This window comes from Cyprinodon tularosa, unplaced genomic scaffold (assembly GCF_016077235.1).
Source record: "Cyprinodon tularosa strain WSP-4 unplaced genomic scaffold, ASM1607723v1 ctg2, whole genome shotgun sequence".
Classification (NCBI taxonomy): domain Eukaryota; kingdom Metazoa; phylum Chordata; class Actinopteri; order Cyprinodontiformes; family Cyprinodontidae; genus Cyprinodon; species Cyprinodon tularosa.
In genome coordinates this window covers 696,088-719,420 of record NW_024038733.1, presented here as the reverse complement: position 1 = coordinate 719,420, position 23,333 = coordinate 696,088, and the positions used below count along the sequence as shown (strand labels likewise).

The window sequence follows — 23,333 nt, the reverse complement described above, 5'->3', positions numbered from 1 at the left end:
TGGTTTTATATGATATTTAAAAGATCTCAATTTTCCCTTTTGGGGAAAGAAAAAAATTATTTTAATATAGTGGTTAAAAATCTAACCTTTACTTTACTACTCAAATATTTTCCAAGTTTGTCTCTCCTCAGCTCACCCCACAGTCCTCCAATAGGAATTGCATATGGAAGTTAGAGGGGCATGGGAAATGGTTGGTGTCCTTTCAGATGCAACATTTCCAGGTTGATATAGAGATACTTATTTAATGTGCTGGTGTGTGATGATGGTTCTAGTCCACAGCTTTACATACTTAATATCAATGCTTTAGGGTATCAAATCTTTACAAACATCAGACGCTTTATGGTAGTGAAACACACAGGGCTGGGCAAATAACTGCATTTGCAATATAATCCCAATTAAACAAAATATTATTTAGAAACTACAAAGCAACAAGTCGTGTTACATTTAACTGAAGTATGACACTGACTTTCTCACTCCATCCCTTTAGGTGACATTAATACGCTTCAATTTGGTTTGCCGCCACAAAGAAGGGAAAAGATAGTTGCAGGTAGCATGCAAATCCTTGCATTAGTAGAAGTTCTTAGATAATTTGATTGACAAAAATTACCACCAATGATTTTAATATTATACTTTCTACATTTCCTGTATATTTATATTTGCTTCTGAATAAACATACTGATGATAAAAGTACAGTGTAAGTTTCTGCTTCTGCAGTATTTAATTATATTTTAGGGCTTACACACATTCAATAAACATGTTCACCTTGTTTATGTGGGGCCTTTTGCTGTTAAGGTATCGCTAGGTATTTCAGAGACAACATACAGGCTGATAAAGTTGTATTTCTTATCTGAGCCAACCTTGTTATTCTCTCTGAGCCTTCAGTTTGACTGTAGCTAAAAAAAAAGATCTAGTCCACGCAGAATTTGGCAATCTACTACACTCCAATAGTTTGTTTTGCTTAGTCGTGTCAGATTTATTGACCACCCAGGCAACAGAATGTTAGTGGGAGACTTGCACAAACATTTTTAAACACACGCAATGGCACATAAACTGTTTCAGGCTCGTACATTTGGGTGCACACATGCTCATGAAAACAGTCATATACCCGCGCCTACGGTCTCATTCTGCGCCTCCAGCTCTGCATTTCCTTCGAGCAGAGGGTGGAGAGAGAGATGAAGGGATAGACAGGAGGGATGACTGGCCATGTTGTTTCCCTCCAGTCAGGGGAAAGAGTGATTGCAGGAGAGAGGAAAGAGGCGGAGGAGAGGTGGAAAGGTTTTTTTGAGCACCTAACCCTTCCATAAAGCCCACTTATACAATGACTTTCAATTTTAGTTTTAGAGTACATTTGTGTTTCCTGCAGAGAGCTGCTGCAGAAAGGCGCTGACCTAATGACAGTATGGGGAAGTGGTTTAGAAAAAGTCAATGAGAGTCGTGATTAAGACAAAACACAGAGCTGCACACCCTGATGCAGTCTGTCACCGTCTCTTTTCAGATCCGTTAATTTCCCAGCTAATCTTTTTCCAGAGTTGTGTTTCTATGGCTTTTAATCTGGATATTAGAGCAGAAGTGCATCCAATCAGACGGTGCCACTAACCGGAAGCTTTGCCCCACGAACTTCACCCACAGTGATCAGTGAAGGTTTTGACCTCAAGGTTCCCTTTTAAAGCTGCTGTGCAGATCACTGATAAAGCAACAAAACAATGAGATGCTGCTGCGCTAATATTCCTCTGTTATATTCCTCTGTAATCTGTTATTGCAAAAGTACCATTTATCGTACAGTTCACATTGTTTTATTTTTCTTTATGTCTCAGTTAATTCAGGCCAAACATTTAAAGCTGTTTTTTTTTTTTTTTTGGTTGTCCTTTTATAGGATAAAATACAGCTTTTTTCAGAGCTGCCTGTCAGAAAATAATTGAATAGTGCATTTATAAGAACTCTTTCAATTTACTCATATATTCTTCACTCTTCTATTTCTGTATTTCTTTATGCTTTAGCATCTCAGTAAAAAGTCCTATCAGTTTGGCAGATATGACACCGACGTGTAGTGTGAATTTATGGTACTTGAAACGCATTAACTCAACATATATTGCATAAAACTGGTCCTTCATCATGGTTATATTGCAGCCCCATAATAAAGCTCTATATGGTGCCGCACTAGTTTTGAGTTTCAAAATGATTAAGAAAGATAAAAGGTAATAGGAGGAACTATAGAGAATTTTAAAATGTGTCTGACATCTGAGTTAAAAGAAAAATAAAGCACTTAATGCAATGGTAGCTTAAATACAATTTGATCCATTGTAGTCGGAGTGCTAATGCTTACATAAGTAGATTGTGCCCTTGAGATGTTGAAATTTTCTTTTTGATGTTTTGCTTGTTTTTTCAAAGATAAATAAGACCATAATCAGAAAGTTGCTTTGAAAATGTTGGGAATTCTCAAGACAACTGCGAGAACATCTCTTGAAGAGAACCGAAACTAACAAATAAATAAAAAAAACGGTCATTGCATACTATTACTGGCATGCTCTAGAGGAAGTTTTGTGGACAATGTCCCCATAATCTTCTTGCAGGTTGAATCTCTGAGACCATCAGGCAACGATTTAATCACATGAACTCACTCTTTGCTGCATCTGCTGCAGGGTTCGCCTTTCCAGAATGGGCCTACAAGCCAGAGTCAAGCCCAGGGTCCAGGCAGATCCAGCTGTGGCACTTCATCCTGGAGCTGCTCCGGAAAGAGGAGTACCATGATGTCATCGCCTGGCAAGGGGACTACGGGGAGTTTGTCATCAAGGATCCGGACGAGGTGGCCCGGCTGTGGGGGGCAAGGAAGTGTAAACCACAGATGAACTACGACAAGCTCAGCAGGGCACTGAGGTAGGCTGATGGTTAAACTGGGTTTTAGCTGTTTATGGGAGGGAAGCTTTACTTTCACTACTTCTTTTGTACATTTTAATGTTTTGTACATTTAATGTATATCGTTTTGTTATTTGCTCATTCCATTTGTTTTTCTCTCATTTGAATTAATCTGATTGGTGGCTTGCTGAAAATAAGAAAAAATAAAAAAATACATCCAAATTAAGACACCCTACCATTTAGAGACCTTCTAAGTCTCTTTTTCTAGATTCTTAAAAAAATGGAATAGAATGAAAGCTTAGATGCATAAATCCAGAATCTAGATAATCTTGTAATTCACTAATATCTTTAACTAACCTTTTTTTAAGGATTGTGCAGTACAGTTATTCTGATCTGAGTAGGAAAAATATCAGATTGAATCTGCAGCTCAAACATGAAAGGAAACCAGAAGCTGGTTTCAGCCAATAACAGATGGAAAAAGAAGTGATTGTCAAACCACCATAAACTGGTTCGAGTTTGAATAAATGGAGAAGCTGTTTTTCTTCTTCAAAGAGGTAGAAATTTTTGTTAAGATGCAGAGAATTTTTAGGAAACAGCTGTTGGTGAGCTAAACATTATAATATTCTGCTTTGTATACTACTAATTACAGAATGATGAAAGTAAACCATCAGCATCGACTGTAATAAAAAGTTTTCTACCATTTTCTTTTCTTAAACCACAGCTGTAATGAAATTGACTTGAAGTGAACAGTGAGCCTGTACATTTGAATCTCTCCATCCTGGGACAATAAAGGCTGTTATTCTAATGACACATGGCGGTTCTTTAGCCTACAGCCGTAAAGGCTCCCCCTTTGATCTTAAATTGTTCCCAAATCCCTGTCCTCATGTTGACACTTTGCTTGCAAAGCAATGAGCTAATTGGCACGACTGGATAAATTTAGCTGCTTCTATTCTCCAAGAACTATTACAGCATTAACCCAATTGGCCAGTAAGGCTTTTACACCTTTTGGTTGAGGTTTTATCCGCCAAGTCCATTAGTCTATTATAGGGATGTCTTCAGTCTGAAGCCCACACAGTTGCCTTCTAGATTCTTTTTCAGGGTGAAATGAGGAAAGCCTCATGCATGATAAATAGGACTCTAACCATCAAGTGTTCTGGTATTTTACAACAAAGGGGAGAAATTATAACATTGTCAATGATTGTTGAAGAAGAAACTAATAATTCACTAATGCTTCACTAATGATTTGAATGTTTTCTACAGTCTGTAAAATATGTGTTTTTGTTTAGCCTCGGAGTAAATATGAGTTAATATGCTATAAATCATAGCCATTACGTAAATGTGCAAATTGTAGATTTTGCAAATGAAGACGTTTTCTGTGTCGGTTTCTGCTTGCTCCTCAAACAGAATCTAATCTGCGCTGCATAACCCCGAGGAACTCCCCTAATCCATCCTAGCTGAAAACAGCAGGCCTCATTCACAGATTCTTTAGTTTCCCGCTCATCGTGTCTTTATTAAGACGGCCCAGATTAGATTAAGCACTTTAAAGAAAGCCACATGAGGGAAGGAAATGCATCACTTTGCATCGTCAGCGCAGCGTGAGGACGCTCATTTACTGGTGAGATTAGGACGATGTCCGTTACAGACGAGGTCCCATGAGGACGGCCTGCATTAGAGGGGACTGCTTATTTTTCTCCACATTTAACAGCACAATTACTGAGACTTACAATCTGGATTTAATCCCTGACTTGGATAGAATAGAATATGGACGAGGTTCTTGTCTGGCTTTGTATTTATAGGATGTCCATCCTTTTGAAGCTTGAGTAGATTTGGAGCTTAGGCCTCAGTAAGTGCCTATATATAGTGGGTCTTAGTGCCCTCTGATGGACCAGCCTTGGAGGCTTATTACCGCCTCGTTCTTGGTACAGTCGTGTCCAAACTTCCTGCCTGCAGGCCCCATTAGAGGAAAGAAAACATATATATTAGCTGGCGTTGTTTCAGGGTTATGAGCAGAAGGATCAGTGAACAAGCACACTCAACTGTCACCTCATTTTAAACCACAGCTGCTTTCACTGTAAGAAACTTCATCACTGAATCCCCTTAAGACAAAAGTAGTAAAGCAGTAAGACGACTAAAGATTGAAGTTATAAGAGGAGCCCTCAATCACACATGTGCATGGTAACCGTCCCCATATGGAGCAAACTGCTGGATAGCAGACTTCCTTGTGCCCTTCATATGGAGAAAACCTGCGGTCTGCTAATAATGGAGCCCACAGTCAGCATGTGGCGGCGAGCCCACTCATACAAATCCACACTTGAAAAGACCTGCTTGTTTTGAAGTGTTCCTTTTATCACTTAGCCTTTGTAATTATTATTTTTACCCCGGTGTTCCTATTCTTTTCTGCCTGTAAGGCACATGTTGGAAATTCCCTTAATCAGGACGCCTTCATTGTGTGTGGACATGTGCGTATGTGCCGGCTTTCCGCTGAGGGGACGCAGCCTCGGACAATGCGTCATCCTGGCCTCCCGCTCCCACGGCTGCTGTGAAATTCCCACTCCTGTTGAGAGGATTACTCTGAAACGGTGCGAGTGTTCATGTGTTTGTGTACAGCAACGTGCCAGTGGAAGTGGTAGATGTTGCAAAATAAATGTCCTTTTTAAGGTAGTATATGTGAATTAAAGTGGATGTTTTGCCTTACAGAGATATTATTTTGTTTCCCCTGAACCATTATTTACCTGACAGCCAGAAATCTTAATGGATTTTATTTAGATTTTTTTATTGATTTACACCAAGAAGTTGGAAATTATAAAGGGAAACTGAGTTCTCTAAGATTTTAAAAATAAAACATTTAGAGGTGGCAGTATTCTTCCTGCCTGAACAATTTTTAGGTTTAACTGCAATTATAGCTGCAAGTCTTTGGTGGTTTTTCTCTACCAGCTTTAGCCTTACTCCTTGCAAAGTAGCTCAAGCTCAGTTAGACTGGATGAAGGACCTCTCAAAGCATCAATTCTAGTGCATATGCCACACACAGGACTTTTGCCTAGAATTGGATTGGGTTTTTCTAATATTAAGATATCCTTTGACTCTTAACAAACAACCCCGACTGCATGTTTAAAATCCTGGAAGGTGAACCCCAGGCCTTGTCTCAAGTCTTTTGGAGTCTCCTCCACTTTATCCATATTGTCACCTCTTTCCAGCTTCTTTATCTGTGCTAAAGAAACTTACCCCACAGCATGATTCTGCCACTACCTTCCCAGCATAAGGAACGGTTTGCTGTTCAAACCAGTTCTTTTCTGAACAGAGCACCCTCCTCCTTGCTGCCTCTTCCTGTGGTTTGTGGAGAAACTCAGCGAACTTGAACTATCTTCTCTGAAATATGGACATGCCGACTGCACAAAAAGTCGTTGTCATGCCAACAGATGCCCCTACCTGGGCAGTGAATCTGCAGCTCCTCCAGGGTTATTGTTGGCTATTTCTGTCACTTATATTCTCCTTGCCTGGATTATGTGTATGGTCATGTTTTAACTGGCTAGCGTTAGCTCTTTTCCCCTGCCCTTTTAATGTGTTTCTTGCCCTTTATGTCGATGTTTGCTAACAGACCTCTGAGGCCTTCCCTGTGTTTCTGTATTTACACTAAATTATACAAAGATTGACTCTTTTGCAAATTATTGGACTTCCAAAACTCATTTGCTTCACTTAGTTTTTTCAGGAGTATCAATGTAAATGGGGCTAAACACAAATGCATGTAGCACATTAGATTTGTAATTGTAAACCTATTTTTAAACATCATTTGATCTCCGACTTTCCACTGTGCAGTTATATGCTTCTTTGTGTTGGTCTAAGCTATGTTTACATGCGCAAAATTTTACCGATCTGATCTAAACCTTAGTTTATTGGAAACGGTAAATCTCTCTTTACATGGACACTGAATCAAATGATCCGATCATGAGAGGTGTGTACATGTACCAAGCAATCCGCTCAGATTAAATCATTAAAGCAAGCACAGAACTGCCCAGTTTTCCAAAAAAACTGAGGAAAAATGTCAGACGGATGTAAACGTGCGCAGTGGAGATAATTTTACTCTGAATGGCTGTTCATGGACATGTACATGGAATGTGGTCACTGGGATAGTACAGGGAATGGTTACATGGACGGTAATTGGAATGACCGCCTCTCTCTTTTGGACTGAAATGTCTAAATTGAATGAGAATCTTCAGTCTAAATGTTTACATGAAACATTTTGATCTGATCAGGCCTCCAATCCCATTGTTTCCATGTAATCATAGCTAATGTTTCAGGTACATATAAAACACCTCTAGTTCCTCGCCCCCTTAGCTTTCTAAAGGTTTACAGCCAGTGGGGCTAATGAACGAAGAAATGGGCACAATCTGTAACCTTCAGCTCCAGTTTATTGGTGGTTACTTGAAAGAAGAAACGACTAAACCTGCTTGTTTCACTTTCTAGTCTCATGAAAGCGAATGGCTGCGATGGGCCAAGCAGGGTGGGGGTAAATGAAGCCTGTTACCAATCATGCATTTTAGAGCGCTGGCCTAATGAGTGTAATCATGCTAAGAGGTCCCAGCTCCCTTAGACCCTTCAGACCTCCCGTGTCGGACCAGTCAGCAGCCACCGTTTGCACTCTGGTCAGAGGTCACGGCGACTGCCACGCACAGCTGGTAAAGATTACCAACACAGCTCATGCCCTCATTGGTGTACACAAACGCACCATTGTACACGCTGTTTGCCAAGCACAATTGGTTCTTTTCCAGCATTTATTTAATTGACGGTTTTCATGATGTGTGATACTTTTGCAAACTTTTAACGATGCGCATTTGGTTCTACCAGAGTGACCACATTTACAAAACGTTGCAGGAAATGCTGCTGCATATGCACACTTCACCACACTGGTAGGGCCTGTTTATGGGTCAGAGGTTCTCTGTTTACAGCTGTGCATTTAGTAGAAGCAGCTAGCGCCTGCAGGGAGAGAACCACTGCGTGACTTTCAGTTTTATGTGCATGTGTTGTTTAACCATTGTGTCTATCTGCAGCACGTATGTATTCAGCTTACATGAGTAATGTGTGTTTGTCTTTGTCACTGCCTGAATGGGGTCTCTGTTTTCTACTGTGCTCTACTATGTCTCCCGGCCCACATAGAGTGTGGCCGGTCCAATTAGAGCCTGACCAGATCCTTTTCTTCAGCAGAAACACATGCAGATAGATGTAAAAGTACCACGTTTATTTACATTTTTGCACGCACATGTACAGAGCATTCAATATCTACCCAAATCACACCCCTAACCTAGCACACATGCTCACACAAACCACTTTAATTTCCTTTTTTCCCTCGGTAAACAGCGTTACACAGAGGGCTTTGACGTCTGCAGCTTATTCACACAAACATTCACCTGAGTATGAGCAGCTGGTGTGTGTGTGCATATGTGTTAAGGTAGATCTGGCTGGGATGTGATTGTTGGAGTGTCTGTAACAGCCAATGCTGACGAAAGAGGCAGAAAATAAACATGGGACGCATAGGGAGTATTTTAATCCTAACTTCCTGTCACAGTCAGCCCCTATTTACAGCCCAACAATGGGCAAGGCACAGCCTGTCCACGAGCCCTCGACACGGGGCCGCCACTGTTCGTCTTTGGAGGATGCGTTGGTGTGTATGGGTGGAGTGCTAATGAAAAAGAGCTCACTCTCAAACGTTATTAAATACAGTTGGTATTGTTTTACCCAAAACGTTTGAACTATGAGGATATTTCCATCATTTCAGTGCAGCTCTGCTTCTAACTAAATGCTTTATTTTCCTAAATTATTTCCTATTCAATAAAATAAACCATGATAAACCTTTGTAAAAGAAATACTCATGCTGGACGCCTACCGAAGCAGAAACGTGAAAAGATCCTAACTGAGTCTGGTGATCAAGTTATGCCAATTTAACAGCAACAAGGATGCATATTGTAGCTTATGTGGATGACTAACCTGGATGATGGAGCATTTACACAGGCACCTCATGTGGTTCTGCTTGTAAATATAAACATTAGGTATGCTCCTTAGGCAGTCAACATCTCAACCAAAAATGACCCATTTGCTCAAAGGATGGCGATGTGACAGAAAAATGGAGGCCCAGTTTTCAACGTTCCTCTGGCAGCAGCCATGACCACTTGTTTAGAAGCACAACTAAGAGCACAAAGTGTCGCTTCCAGCACTGGTTGTTGTTCAGCCTGTAAACGGAGAGCTTTATTAACATCACCGTCCACCTCACTGACACCAAGCAGCAAGAGAGGATTTACATGTTTCACATATTTTATATTTGCTTAAACATAGTTTTTTATTCAGTCATCTAATGTGGCCTTGTTTTGTTATCATTTATAGATATATCTATATTTAATAATCCATCCATCCCCTATCAATTGTCCATCAGGCTTCTGGGACGCTGCTCTCCTGCAGCCTATGGGTGAAAGTCAGGTCATATGACCCTGCACAGGTGTGACTGTGGCCGATGGGAAAAATGTGTGTGAAAACCAACTTCTTTGTTTGGTTTTTGAGTCTATGTTCAGTTCAGCTTGCACAATAAATTCCTTTTTTCTAATTATTTGAGCATGTTGTAAAAACTTTAGCCCTTCGTGTTAAGAGCCGCTAATCTCTCTATTTTGATCGTCACGTTTAGGCTGTGGCACGTTTGTCTGATTATCCAGGCATTTGCCTGGAATCACTTACAGTAAACAGTGAGTTATTTAAAAAAAACTATTGGATCTTCCCTTTGACCGAATGTCTGATTGATGTTGTCCAACATGGAGTAGATTAAAGATGTAGAAGATAAATGTGACGGGGGACGCTAATGTAGGATTTTGAGTGTTTTCTAAATGATATGGCACAGGGGTGTGTATGCATGGAGGGCAAGTATGGTGGGCAGCTAAACACAGGCGCTCAAAGAATCCCTTTCTTCTCTTTTGAAGTGAGTTCAAATGCTCTTCAAAGACCGTCTGCCCGTATGACGGCGCAGGAATGGGGGGCGGGGGTCACCTTGTGCTCCAGAACCAGCATCAGTTGTCAAATTCCAACTTTGTGATCTCAGTACTTTTCTCTCATTTTCTTTATCTATTAAACTCTGAGTTTCAAAATCCCAGGTTTGACTTTTTGTTTTCTGGAACCTTGAGTATAAGAAACGGGGACCCTATTGCCCTACAGATGGGAAAGTCAGGAACAAGAGACCAAAAATAACATTTTACTAACTCATAGTGTTGGAGAGATTTTCTATGCCCTGCTTCTACTTTGCTGCTGATAAAAATGAGTAATATTGTCGGACAATACAAACCTTCGGTCAACCTGACTCTCCAAATGACTTTGGTTTGAGCAGGGATCCTATATTTTATTTACATCTTGAGTTTGGTCCATACCAAGATCAGAACCTAAATCATTAGAAACCCGGTTTAATGTAAAATCAAATAATCTTTGCATTTGTATACCTACTAATCCCCATAATTCATTGAAATACTAAAGTACCAAGATAGATGAGCTCATACACAGTAGCTATATACACTGATAAGACAGGAACTGTTTACTGTTAAAAATGGGAGTAAGCTAAGTAAAATCAAAGCTATGAGTAGGAGAAATGGGTCTGACCATATGGTACTCGTTTCTCCAACTCTGGATCATGTTGACTGTAGCACAGCTTGTTGACTCTTCAATAATCATCTAATTTGATCACACTCTTGTTTTGATTTGCCCCTCCGTCCTCTTTCCCTCCCTTTGTCCCAAACACCTCGCCCTCCCTCCCCTCCCAAACTCTTCTGAGTGTCTCCCCTCGAGCAGAAATTACATGCGGCTTTGTGCCTGGCATAAACAATGTTTTCAACAGTGCAGGCCTGTCCTGTCTCTCGCCGTCTCTCCCTCCCTCACCCACCGCCTCGGGGGGATCAGTGGAAAAGAGTTGGGATGAAGACGTGGGGGAAGGCGGGTTGATGAGAGAAAGTGGAGGACAGGGGGTATCAGTGTGGGAGAAATGAAGTAGGGAGGGGAGGGAGGAGAAGACAAGTGAAAAAGAGCAACAGTCTGTTCCCAGAGTGGGAAACGGTGTCAAAAGTCTGGTAATGAGCATAATAAGAGGGACAGAAAAGACACCTCCACGGCAACAAAAAAACGGACGCTTGCACGCACACGCCGCCGTCTAGATAACTACCGCTGAGTGTAAATGATAGTCAGCGGGCTTTAATTAGCTTAACAATAACTACATACCTTCAAGAAGCCCTTATCTTTGCCAGCCCTCATTACCTAACTCATTGCAGGAAACACATGCTGGAGGAAGGAAAATCAAAGTGTGTTTCTGTAACAAGCAGGAGGCATGCATCGTCCTGCTACATGGGTTTGCAAGGAAGTCACCCTGAGACGGTTTGTTCTTTACCTGTCTCTGTGTTTCTCCTCCTGCCCTCAGTCCGTCTCTCTCTGTGTGTGTGGCGGTTGGCTGCCAGGGATCTGGTGGTTACATAAAAGTGGATAAGAAAGAAGAGATGTTACATAAAAAGCTGCAGCTGGACAAAGGTTAATAAAAATGGAGCCTTGTAGTGTAGGGAGAAACCATGGGGGAGAGAAAGCTTAGGGGGAGAGAAAAGAGAGAATGACCGTTACATAAACAGATAAAGATGGGCTGATTTATTAGTGGATTTGCTTTGCTGTTATATAAAATGAAAGTCAAGTAAAATGATGACAGAATGCCCCGGCGGGTCTTTAGCTCCACACTGACACCATTTCAACCCTGTTTTTACAAAAATCAATAGGTATGAGATTCTGATTGTATGTGGATTCAAGATAAAGGTGCCTGGGTTTTATGGCATTAATACATTTGTTTGCTCTGAGATTATACTGGATACAAGCTGTGATCAGAAATGCTCCAATCAGACACTTATGACGAAGCTCCAGTCTCTGGTTTTATATAATTGTTGCTGCTTTAACAGCTCTTTAAGAACCAGAATATAACAGAGCATTAAAGAAGTGATTGCAAATGTTTTTTTCAGCCTTCCTTCCTAAAACGGGTCATTTATAGTTAATGAAAGATTCCACTGTGTCGGGGACGGTAGATTCTTTAACACAGAGTTTCACTCCTTAGAGAGAGACAAAATCCTTTGGCTGTTGATGATCAAACCATCTTTAGACCCAGTGCATCAACAATCAACGTTGCTGGCATTAATAACAGCCATGTTTGTTGAGGTTTCCATTATTTATGCACCCAAGGTCCTTGATGGTCATAGACTCCAAAGGGTAAAACTGATCAACTTTTCTGTCCTTCAATGAAACCTTCCTGTTATCCGTTTTAAGTCTTGCTCTCTTAGGGGTTGAATGAAATACTCAAAGGTCATAGAAAGTACAGCTTCCTTTTTATTATTTTCTAAACTATCTGTTCTTTTGCCTCACAAACGCTATCAATGCCCAACTTTGAGTCTTCTTCACTTAGCAAAATCATAAAGGTGTTGAAGGATGCCGATATTGTCTCCTTGAACCCCAGTCGGCCTCAGCAGATGGCCGCTCGCACTGAGCCTGGTTCTGTTGGAGGTTTCTTCCTGTTAAAAGGGAGTTTTTCTTCTCCACTGTCGCTACAAGCATGCTTAGTGAGAAAACTTTTAATTAATTTGACTGTATGATCTGGTTGAACTTTAAAGTGCCTTGAGATGACGTGTTGTGAATTGGCGCTATATAAATAAACTGAATTGAAATTGATATCAGCATAACCTGTTATTGCTTATATAAGGTGGACCGATCCTTTAGAAATCGATGGGGCAGTTGAATTAGCTGAAATTTTCTCTAAGTGAGAAAATAATTTCATATCCTGGACCCTAAGCAAAGGTTGTAGGTTGTACAACCTATATCAGTGTAAAATATTCAGGTTCAATTTTCAATAGTTAAGGTTACATTTTGAGTTCTTGCTTTTTTTTTCCTCCTGATCCTTGTTTCAGACGTTCACATCAACAAATATGTGTCACAATATTCATTTAAATGTTTTGCTATATTGCACAGCCGTATTTCCACACCATGACAGCTGAATTGTCTTTCAGCAGCAACAGATGGGGGTGGGGTGGTTCCTCTGAGCTAGAGAAACTAGCGGTCACTTCTTTGAGGTCTCTTAACGTCTCTAAAGTAAAGCACTGAAACTTTAAAAAGTGGGTAAAAACAAAGCAGTTCTAAACAAACTTTTTTTTTTTTTTTTACTTCTTTAAAGCTTGATAAATTTAACCAAAACCTGCTTTTAGTTGAACACCCCAGGCACCAATAAAATCCTCTTTCAAATCTGACATGGCCTAATAACCATTGGCCTCCATGTTGGTGCTGCTCACACCAGCCTCTGATCTCTTTAATTATTTTCTTTTTCTGACTCGTTTTGCAGCTCCAGAGCTCCGTCCATCCTCTGCTTCTCATCTGTCTGTTTTCTCTCATCCCGTTTACCCTCCCCTCCTTTTCTGGGTCTGCTTTGTGCAAATGTCATACAACACTCTGTAATATCTGTGGTGTTGGCGAGGAGGGGTCCATGAAAGACTCGTGGGTTATTAAAGCGTGGGCTTGTGTGTGCAGGAACATCTGTCGCAGCCTCCATGATTTCGATCGTGTAATTAATGCAGCAGGCGTTGAAAATAAAAGGTCGTCATGTGTTTTGGTTTATCCTGTTTTCCAGATACTACTATAACAAGAGGATCCTTCATAAGACCAAAGGCAAGAGGTTCACCTACAAGTTCAACTTCAACAAACTGGTTTTGGTCAACTACCCGTTTATTGATATGGGTTCCACTGGTACGTCTTTGTTTTCATGCTTGAATATCTCATAACCTCTAAAAATGTTGCCTCAGTTTAGTAGGATTATTTGTTAAGCTTCTTTATTAATTTCTCATCTTTTCCGTTGGTGTTCACAGGAAGCAGCGTACCCCAGAGCGCGCCCCCTGTCCCCACCGGCGCAGGGACCCATTTCCGCTTCCCTCCTTCCACGCCCTCTGAGGTCCTCTCCCCCAACGAGGACCTACGCAGCCCCGGAGGCATGTTCAGCACTGTCGCCCGGCGAATGGCCCGCGGCTCTGTGAGCGACTGCAGTGATGGCACCTCAGTCAATTCAGAGATCGAGGAGGGGAATGGGGGAACAGGAGACGAGAGGGGGGAAAGGGGTGTTAGCGGAGGGGGAGGGGGCCCGGGTGGCGGGGGGAGCTACCGCAGCATCATCCATCCCCGTCTGTCTCACGAGGCCCTATTCCGCATGTATGGAGGGCCAGGCAACCCTGCAGCCCACCCAGGTTCACGTGGTCCCGCTGGACATCGCATCCACCAAGAGCCCCTGTCTCCCTTCCCCGTTTCCCCTCTGCCAGGACCCCCAGGAGCAAGCCTCCTGGCCCCTCCTCTGTCTCCAGCGCTATCCATGACCCCAACATCTCACCTCCCTTACACTCCCTCACCCACGCTGTCCCCCATGCTCGGCTCCCACTTCTCCTTCAACCCAGAAGACATGAAACGCTACCTGCAGGCCCACACCCAGTCCGTCTACAACTACGGCCTCAGCCCCAGAGCGTTCCTGCAGTACCCCAACATCGTCATCCCTCAGCCCCACCGACCTGCCACCGACAAAGCCAGCCTGAACGCAGAGAGAGCTGCCGCCGATCGTGCAGAGAGAGCCGGAGGAGGAGAGAGGGCTGGAGATCGGCACCATCACCCGTCGCTGGCTCACTCCGCCCATCACCACCCACAGCCTCCTCACTCTGCCCACTCCCACCCCCATTCCCATCCTATTCATCACCCCCTCCACCTGGGAGAGGAACCCCCTCACATGTCTCCCTTCAAGTTCAAGCTGCAGCCACCCCCACTGGGCAGGAAGCAGAGAGAGGGGCAGAGCAAACCCAGGCAGAGCTCTCTGTCGTCTGGCTCAGGATCCGGGTCCATGTCCTCCACCTCAGGACTGGGGTCCTCGCTGTCATTCGGCAGTGACCTGAGCTCGGCCAGCGGCTCCGGAGTCATTTCTGCTTCCTCCTCAACGCAGTCCTTGAACAGCGCTGGACTCCCAAAGATAAAGGTACATGAGCCTCTTTCTCTGTAAACAAGTAGGCCTCATTCCTTTAAATCACATTTCAACCAACTTGAACACATTTTATTGGAGCATTAAAAGTTTGTAATGAACCAACAATATGTGGCTTGTTACAGACATGGATATTTATTTATTTATTTATTTTAGTGAAGTACAAAAGAGAACAAAGATATGAGGACAGTTATTGGTCAAACACCTTTACTAAAAAGAAACATACCCATTTTAAGACCAACCAAACACCTGCAAGAAGCTGCTCTCATCAGAAAAGGACGAAACTGAACTTATTATCATGAATGTCTGTGAATTAGACAAATAAAACTCCACACTCAGAACACACCATCGTTTGAGTTTAAACTCAGCAGTGGCTGCCTGATGCTGTGGTAGAAATGCTCTAGTTTGTTGTTTAGATGATTCAAGTTGAATATAGGGTAATTACCCTAAACATGCAGATAAATCACCACTGGATGGATTAGAGCAAAGCTTATTAATGGGATGAAATGGCCTAGTCAAATTCAGAATTTTCAACTAAAAATCTCCAATAAATGAGAGTGCATCTCATTTAGCTGGGAAGTAAATCAAAAACAATTTGAGATGAAGCTGACAGAGACTTTTAGCTCTAACAGATCTAATCAAGCCACACTGTTCAGATTTTTATTTGGAGCATTTTTTTTTCATTTTCCTCTTCCATTTCCGGAAAACTTCTGTTTGTAAAGAAATCAGACTGAATCCAAGGTGTGTGAATAATTGCTTTACATCCAGACGCAGCAGAAAGGCATTAGTTTTAAAATCAGTGGAAAATCTTTATCATAACTTTTTGCTTTTTTAATGAATGAAGTTGTTGATCTATGAACTGTTTTACTGGACTGCAGGTGGAGCCCATCTCGGATATAGAATCAGAGGAAGAGGTGGAGGTGACAGACATCAGCGATGAAGATCCAGATGAAAGGGAGAACTTCTCCCCTCGACACTTCAGGGTCTCTAACCATCACCACCACAATAATCATCTGTCCAACGGTACGGCCACAGCCCAGCATCAGTCACACGACGAAGACCTGGACGAAGACGTTTTCAAAGCTCCCGCTCCTCCTCCTCCTGGGCTGATGCCATTCTTCACCTCACACCACGCTCACCGTGGGCTGACCGCCCTCAAAAGCGAACCTGTCGAACCAGGGGAGAGCAACGCCAGCCAGTCCCAGGCGGTTTCACCTGGAGCCACGCAGGGGAAGTGCATTCCTCTGAAGCTGCGCTTCAAGAGGCGCTGGAGCGAAGACCAGCGCATGGAAGCCTCTCAGGAAGAGTCGGACGACAAAAAGGTCCGACCGGAGGAGGAGAGGGATAAAGCGAGGCAAACTAATGGATGTGTGGAGATGGGGGAGGACTTGGCAGGCAGCGGGGAGGGAGACGGCGACAGTCCTCCTCCGTTAGCCTACGAGGGCTCCTTAACAGTACCTCTGGCTTCACACAGGAGAGTGAGCGCCGAGCTGCACCGCGCTACAGCCCAGCTGTCCCTGGAGAACAAAGACTGCTGAGTTGAGGAGGAGCTCAGCCCAAACACTACCGCTCCAGCAGTGCGGGAGTTTGTAAATGGTTCCTCTGTAATCCCACTCCCACACTGACAAACTATCTGACCCGAGAGCAGCGTCTGACACACACTCTCTTCAAACTGACAGCCAGATTCCTGTTGTGTCAGAGCCGCTATCAATCCTTGCTTACTCTAAAAACCAGCTCCCTGGCCGGTGAAGCCCCAGCAGCCCCGTCCTTCATCAGCAGAATCAGCAGCAGCCAGACAACTCTTTCCTCAGGACAAATAATCCCTCACAGCCCTCCAACCCGCCCAGCACGATCCAGTGGATCGTCTCCCACAGGGACTTCTAAGTGCCTGCATCAAACCCCTGAAAGCCCCGGAGAGACACGGAGGGACGCTACGAGAATAATCGTGTATTTGTAGAAAAAAAAAAAAGGAAAGTGTGTCTAAGACTGCTGAGTGGGGCTGTTGGATGTTTGTCTGGCCCTCTCCACTCAGTGAAGCCTTTTGCTGTATCTGTACGGATCCATGCACGCACATCCCCACACAACAGCGGCGAACAGGACTTGAGGGACCGTGACATACAAATCCCAGATCCAAGCAGAGACTTCAACTTTCCCCTCAACCTCTCCTCTCGTTTCCTCCTGCTCTGTCCTTCTCTTTGCGGACCACTTGTGGAAACATCAGGACTCTCCGTCTTCTCACAGAATTAATTTGAACCCCAGGATGATGTGAGGAGCAGGAAAAAAATAAGGAAAGATGGAGAGCTTCTCCACCTGAAGCAGTCTCAGCTGCGCCGTAGTTTACCAGCTCCTGCTCGTCTAACGTGTTGAACTAAACCAGCAAAGACACACATGCACAGCACTGCCCCTCACAGACATGAATACAGACACACACACTGCCGCTCTTCGCCTTCTTTTTAAAGCCTGTAAAATAGTTAAACTGAGCTCTGAAGCCACAAGCAGAATATATCTTTATATATGTTGAAATGGAGACGATTACAGAAGAGATTCAGAAAAGCACAGCATTTTAAAGACGCAACAGATTCAGGGTTTGTTTCTTTTGTTTTTTGGTACTTGGATCATTTTCAGATGGTGTTGTTATAGGGGCAGCAGAACCAGGAAGGGCCAGGGAGATTTCTTGTATATTTGTTTCATATATAAACAAAAAGCTCAGGCCAGTTCACTAGAAGAAGAAGAAAGTAAAAACCAGCAGACTGCTAATGATTCAGACGCTGTAGTTGGCTCTGCTGTTCACTTGGTTTTGCAGTAGCCTGCCCTTTCAGCGTGCAGCGCTCTGTTTTGTTTGTTTTTTTTTCCGTCTGCAGTCTCGCTCTGCTCAGCAGGGTTCCCCCTGGTTGGAGCTGGCTGCAGGCCACCTCTCCAGGCTTTCTCCGTGTTCGTTTGCACGCCCTCAGTCAGCTCATGGGTTATTAGCGAAGCAGTAATCCTGCACTGTCCTCATAGTCTGGTTAACGATTCAAAGTTCAGCACAGTTAAGAGAAGGGGTTTTAATCACTATGCCGATTGTGACCCCGTCCAGATCCGCCCCGTCTCCCTTTAATCTATGCACTTTTCCACCCACCTGCAAACACGTGGTTCTGACAGGCTTTAACACCCTGAAGTCACCTATGTGGGTTACCTGTGTTCCCATCAGGTGACCTGCAGCAGCAACGTTTACAGAAGTTGGACTTTTTGTCGTAATTCAGCCACAAACTTCATCAAATTCTGTTAAGGACCAACAAAAGGTATTGGATAGCTGTTCTTTTCTACAGCAGAAGAAATGATAAATAGATTTTTAACTTGTTTACGTCTATAAATCTGAAAAGTTTGGTGTGCGTTTGCAGTGGGCCCTGTGCTTGGAGATGTATCTGTACCAGATTTGTATCTCTACAGACTTCATGTTTCGCTCACTCCTCTTAAAAAAAAAGGGAATAAACAAGCTCAAAGCAGACTGGATGGAGTGTTCATGTAATGGCAAATTCCCCTACCGCAGATTTTCAATTGGCTTTAAGTCTGGACTTTGATTAGACCGTTCTAAAAGCAGCCCTAGCTTTAGGGTTATCCTCCTACTCCCCAGCATCAGTTGCAGTCTCCTTATTGAAGAAAACATTTCCCTTTGCATGATGCTTGATGTAACAATTAATTCACGGCTCGTTGTCTGTATTCCATTTACACCTGAGCAGATTACATTGTTCATTGGGTAAGCTGTGTCTCATATTTATTTTATCTTTCTTTCAACATTATTTATTCGAAGGGTAGACTGTGAAATACGGGACTAAGAGAGCTGTAGAGTTCTGCAGCTCCTCCAGAGTCACTGAGATTGAGAGCCATATCCAGTTTGATTCAAACGGAGCTCTGGAAGATGTTAAAATCTTGGTATATTTTATAAATGAATCCCACTTTAAAATTCTGCTCTGCTTTTTATTTTCTAATGTTCAATTAGGGACCTCTGGTGGTAAATTCACTGTGTTTTATTCATGGGTACCAGATCTAATGGGGCTGAATATCAATGATCAATGCACACCACACTTTTCAGATTGTTCTTATTACATATATCCCATTAAAATATTAGTTTATGCTTTTGAAACAAACATATTTGATCTACTGTGCAGCTGAGCTAATTGAATTTCCCGTTAGGCCCCTGGTGTTCTGGCTTGAAGCTTGTCACAACACACACCCACCAGGTCGTACGTCTGTATATGAACTGACAGCTGCCTTACTTTACCGCATCTCAGCGACGGACGCTCCTCTTTGCTCTCACCGCTGAACATTTCCTCGTTCTGTTGGACTTCCTGCCAACAGATTTTGCCGGGGGGGAAGAAAAAAAAAAACATCCCAGAACAGTTACTCTCTCCTCCTGTTACAGGCCTCAACTGTCAGACGAAACAGCACAGATTTTACATTTCTCTATGGGGAAAAAAAAAAAAAGTACAGATTTGTCGGTTTATTTTTATGATGTCATTTTGAACTTGGATTATCGTTGTTTTTATGGTTCTCATTGAGTAACTTACCTCTCCGCCTGGCATTATTTTTATTCCGCGGCTCTGCTAGCTGCTGCTTTTTATGTGGTGAGCATCACTTTGGAGGGTATTGATGAGTTGACCCATGAACTTCATTCCCTGTGTTGAATCCTTTCCAGCTTTTAGTTCGTTTTTTTTATTTTATTTTTTTTTTTATGTAATATAAACGAAATGTGTGACAGTGAATTTAGAGCTGACAGAGATGCGCCACCTGGGATGGAGCAGGAAGGGAAGCGGGCAAGGATTTTATTTCAGGGCACAGAGGAAGTTTCTATCCTTTTTTCTTTGTCTTTTATTGTCGTTTTAATTTTATAATGTTACTTTTATCGCTCTCTTGTATATTTTCCTTGTGTTTTATTTTGGGAGGAGGTGTATGATTTTTAAAGAGCAAGTTGTGTTTTACCCTGTAAAGATCTCCCTCTTTCGGTCTGTTCTTTCTCCTCTTTTCTCCCCAGAGCTGTTACATAACACCTCACGCGGAGACCAGAGGGTTAATACTATGACGTAACATTGAATTTCCGCTTCTTTCATTGTTTGTTTTATTTTATTTTTTTCAAACATGTAATTAAGATGTAATCAGGGTTAATTAAAACCAGTTAAAACCCAATATGAATGTCGCTGCTCTTCTTTAACGCATCCATTTTCTCCTAGAGATTCTGCAGGACTTCAGGGTTTTGTTGTCTGTTTATTTGTAAACAAAGGGATTACCTCCGGACTTTGTCGTCAGAGTTGAGCCACCAGTGCGTGCGTTTAGGATTTGGGTATTTTAAGATTAAAGACAATAGAAACTGACTAACAAAACACTTTGCTGGATAAGTACAGAAAAAGAAAATAAAAGCATTTCCAGGTATTTTAATTTCTTTTTCAGTTTATTGAATAAGGACGGATTTAAAGCAACAATATGTTCACCCTGGTGCTAATAGCTAAGCTAATTTATAGCACTTTTTCCTAAGTGGTTTCAATTAATAGTATAGCTATAATGGTTCAGTGAATAGAATGATAAATTACCGTGCTGCTTTTTCACTCAACCAGGGTTATTATAAAAAATAAATGTTGAATCTGTTCACAGACATAGGGACCAGAGAGAGTTCTTTGAGGAAAGGAGGTCTTCGAGAAGGGAAGCTTAAAGTCGCCATCTAAAGGAGGATCTGCTATAGACCTGTGGTTATTAATGCAGCCACTCAGTGCTGTGCCCTTCCTTATATGTTCCCTTTTCTTTCAGGCTCTGGTCCTTCCTTCCCTCCTTCTTTCCTTTCTTCTCATCCTTCCCCTCTTGTGTCATTCTATTTGTCCCTCCATCCTTGTTAAACATCTATTCGTTCGTCTTTTTCTTCCGTTTCCTTTTGTGTCATACCTTCTATTTTCATTCTTTGTGATCTTTCCTCCCTTATTAATTTTCTGTCATTTGGTCCCTACTTTTTCTTCCTTCTTTCCATCCTATTTCCTTGCCATTCCTTCCTACGATTGTTTCCTTTCTTGTTGCATCGCATCTTTTCCAGGCTCTCTGAACTAACCGCTGTTGACCCATCCGTAGATTCATGGTAAACTTCAGTATTTTATATGTAAACTTTTGTTTGTAAAAGATAGAAAGGTTTAGAGGACAATTGTGCCTTTTTGATTGGGATTTTGGATGCTAAAGAGGACTTTGTTAATTTCTTAACTTTTTCCTGACTTGTTATTCTTGGCAGCACCAGTTTTTGTTACCTGACAGGTGGGCTGTACGGAAGCTTAGCGACAATTCTCCTGGATTTATTCTGTTTATGTCAACATGGTCTAGCTCTATGCTGTGAAGATCAGTGCGGTTCTGGATGCACCATCTGTTGCAGGGCTGTTTATGACCATGGTTGTGTAGATGGCCCCGTCTTCATCCTCCACTCCTTCAGTCTAAAATAGGCTTTAGTCTTTTTGGCATTTAGTTTCTGGCATATTAAGTACAGTGCTTTGGTGTGCATGTTATAAGAACACTGAAAAAGACCAAGGTGTAACTAAAACCTATTTAATCAATACCGGTAAATTTTTATAGATCATTTTTCAAGCAACATGAAGTGACAAGAAAACTTGTTAAAATGTTAAAGTCTCTATTATCTTGTAGGTTAAATATAAAGAAATAGGAGCTTTACAATCGCAAACAAGGATCTACCAAAAATATAGACCTCTGTTTGCCAAATCAGAAGGAAATTTTAAAACTTTAAAGCTCTGTATAATCTCACCCCATCTTAAACATTTAAAAACTTAGTTCTATGTTACCAAAAGGGCAGATTCTCTGTTTTATTGGACATAGAAAGTTCCCCCCCACCTACTGCTGCTGTGTTTTACCTGTTCATGGATCCTAGTTGAAACTGACATTAATATTAGTGCTGTTGTTTTATGTTGTTCTTTTATATTTTATCGAAATTATTTCAGATTCACAGAGTTTTTGATTGAATATTGCCAGATGTATGTTAATTTTTTTTAATCCATTTATTTCAGAAAAGTTACAATCAGTTTTAATCTTTTTTATTTATAATATAAAAAAACTTTTAACATTAAGACAGACCTAGAGTTGTGATAAACCTAGTTTATGTATTAATTTAGATAGATTATCTCGTTGGGTAACACTTTGCAAAATGTGGTTCTAAGTAGTTTTTCTATACTTATTTGAGTCTTTTTTTTTTCCTTAAATTTTTATTGAAATTTTGTCGTTACATCAAAAGTGCATCGGGTACAAACACTGAGACTACAGATCCAATACCATGTCACAAACTATACTATACATCCATAAAAGCCCTTTCATATCAGCATCTCCAATGTTTGCATTGAATTTGCATGCAATCCAGAACTAAACCAAAGTTATTATTGAAAAAATAACATTATCCATTGAGACCAAGCTGCAGTCAGATTACTGATATCAGTTTTATCTCTCTATCATTTAATTGACAGGGGTTGATATTCCACCCATTTGATCATATCTGCCTTTCTGGCCACCATGAAAAGAAAATGAACCTCCTTCTTGTGTTTTATGAATCCAGTAAAAATCCAAACAAACATCAGATTTTAGCTGCTGTCTGATCACCCGGCTATCATTACACTTGTTGAAACTGCTGAATCTTTTATGTTCACAGATGCAGTGAAATAAAGTTCATTTTGATATTTTTCACTTTAGAAAATAAGGAGAGCCCCCTGTAGTGTATTTACTGTACATGTATACTTTGTATAATGTATTACAAGAAATATCACTTTATCTTTCACAAATTAATATTTCAGACGGCATTAGTATTATTGTGTCCCATGCTTCTGGATCTATTGTTTTCTAAAGTGTTGCCTCTGCTGCTAATCTGACTGTACACTCTGTAGTAGATTAAATTCTCTTGAGGATCAAGGATACCTGTGTCATATTATACAAAGTTTCTGACCTGGGGGTACAAAAAAGAAAAAAACTTCTGGGTAAATAGTATTCGTTTTAATGTTCTCAGATTATTTAAATTTTCCTTCATCCCAAAGGTTGAGTACGTTCCTGATTCCTCCTACTTTTTTAAATTGACTACAGCATCCTCTCCTGTTAGATCTGGATTATTTACTGCTTATTTTAAACTACATAGTGCATATTTTTCCTCAAATGATTACTTTTCCAGGACTTAATCAAATTTCTAATAATAAATTGTCTCCTACCATCGCTGGTACTTGTTGCTCCAATGACCGTGACATTACCGTCGCCTTCACCTTCCATTCTCTCTAGTTCTTCGATGAGGTCTTGGTATTTCTCCAGATTCTCCTGTTTTTTTTTCCTGATGTTTCCACCATCTTGGATGGCCATGTCGATCACTACAGCTGTCCTCTGCTGCTTAATGATCACAATATTTTGTTGGATGGCCACAATCATTTTGTCTGTTTGTATCTGGAAGTCC

The 23,333-nt window shown here is 41.7% G+C and overlaps 1 protein-coding gene across 2 annotated transcripts in view; it reads left to right on the top strand.

Annotated features, from left to right (window-relative positions):
- The window catches only part of erfl3 (Ets2 repressor factor like 3), a 63,094-nt gene extending 43,038 nt beyond the window's left edge, over positions 1-20,056 (top strand). The window contains exons 2-5 of one of the 2 annotated variants that reach the window (XM_038284194.1): positions 2,655-2,874; positions 13,514-13,629; positions 13,749-14,890; positions 15,772-20,056. In XM_038284194.1, coding sequence (XP_038140122.1) covers positions 2,655-2,874; positions 13,514-13,629; positions 13,749-14,890; positions 15,772-16,431 — 2,138 coding nt within the window. In that variant the 3' untranslated portion in view covers positions 16,432-20,056. Of the gene's footprint in view, positions 1-2,639; positions 2,875-13,513; positions 13,630-13,748; positions 14,891-15,771 lie in introns of both variants that reach the window. The other variant, XM_038284193.1, reaches the window with a different exon arrangement.
- The last annotated feature ends 3,277 nt before the right edge of the window (positions 20,057-23,333 follow it).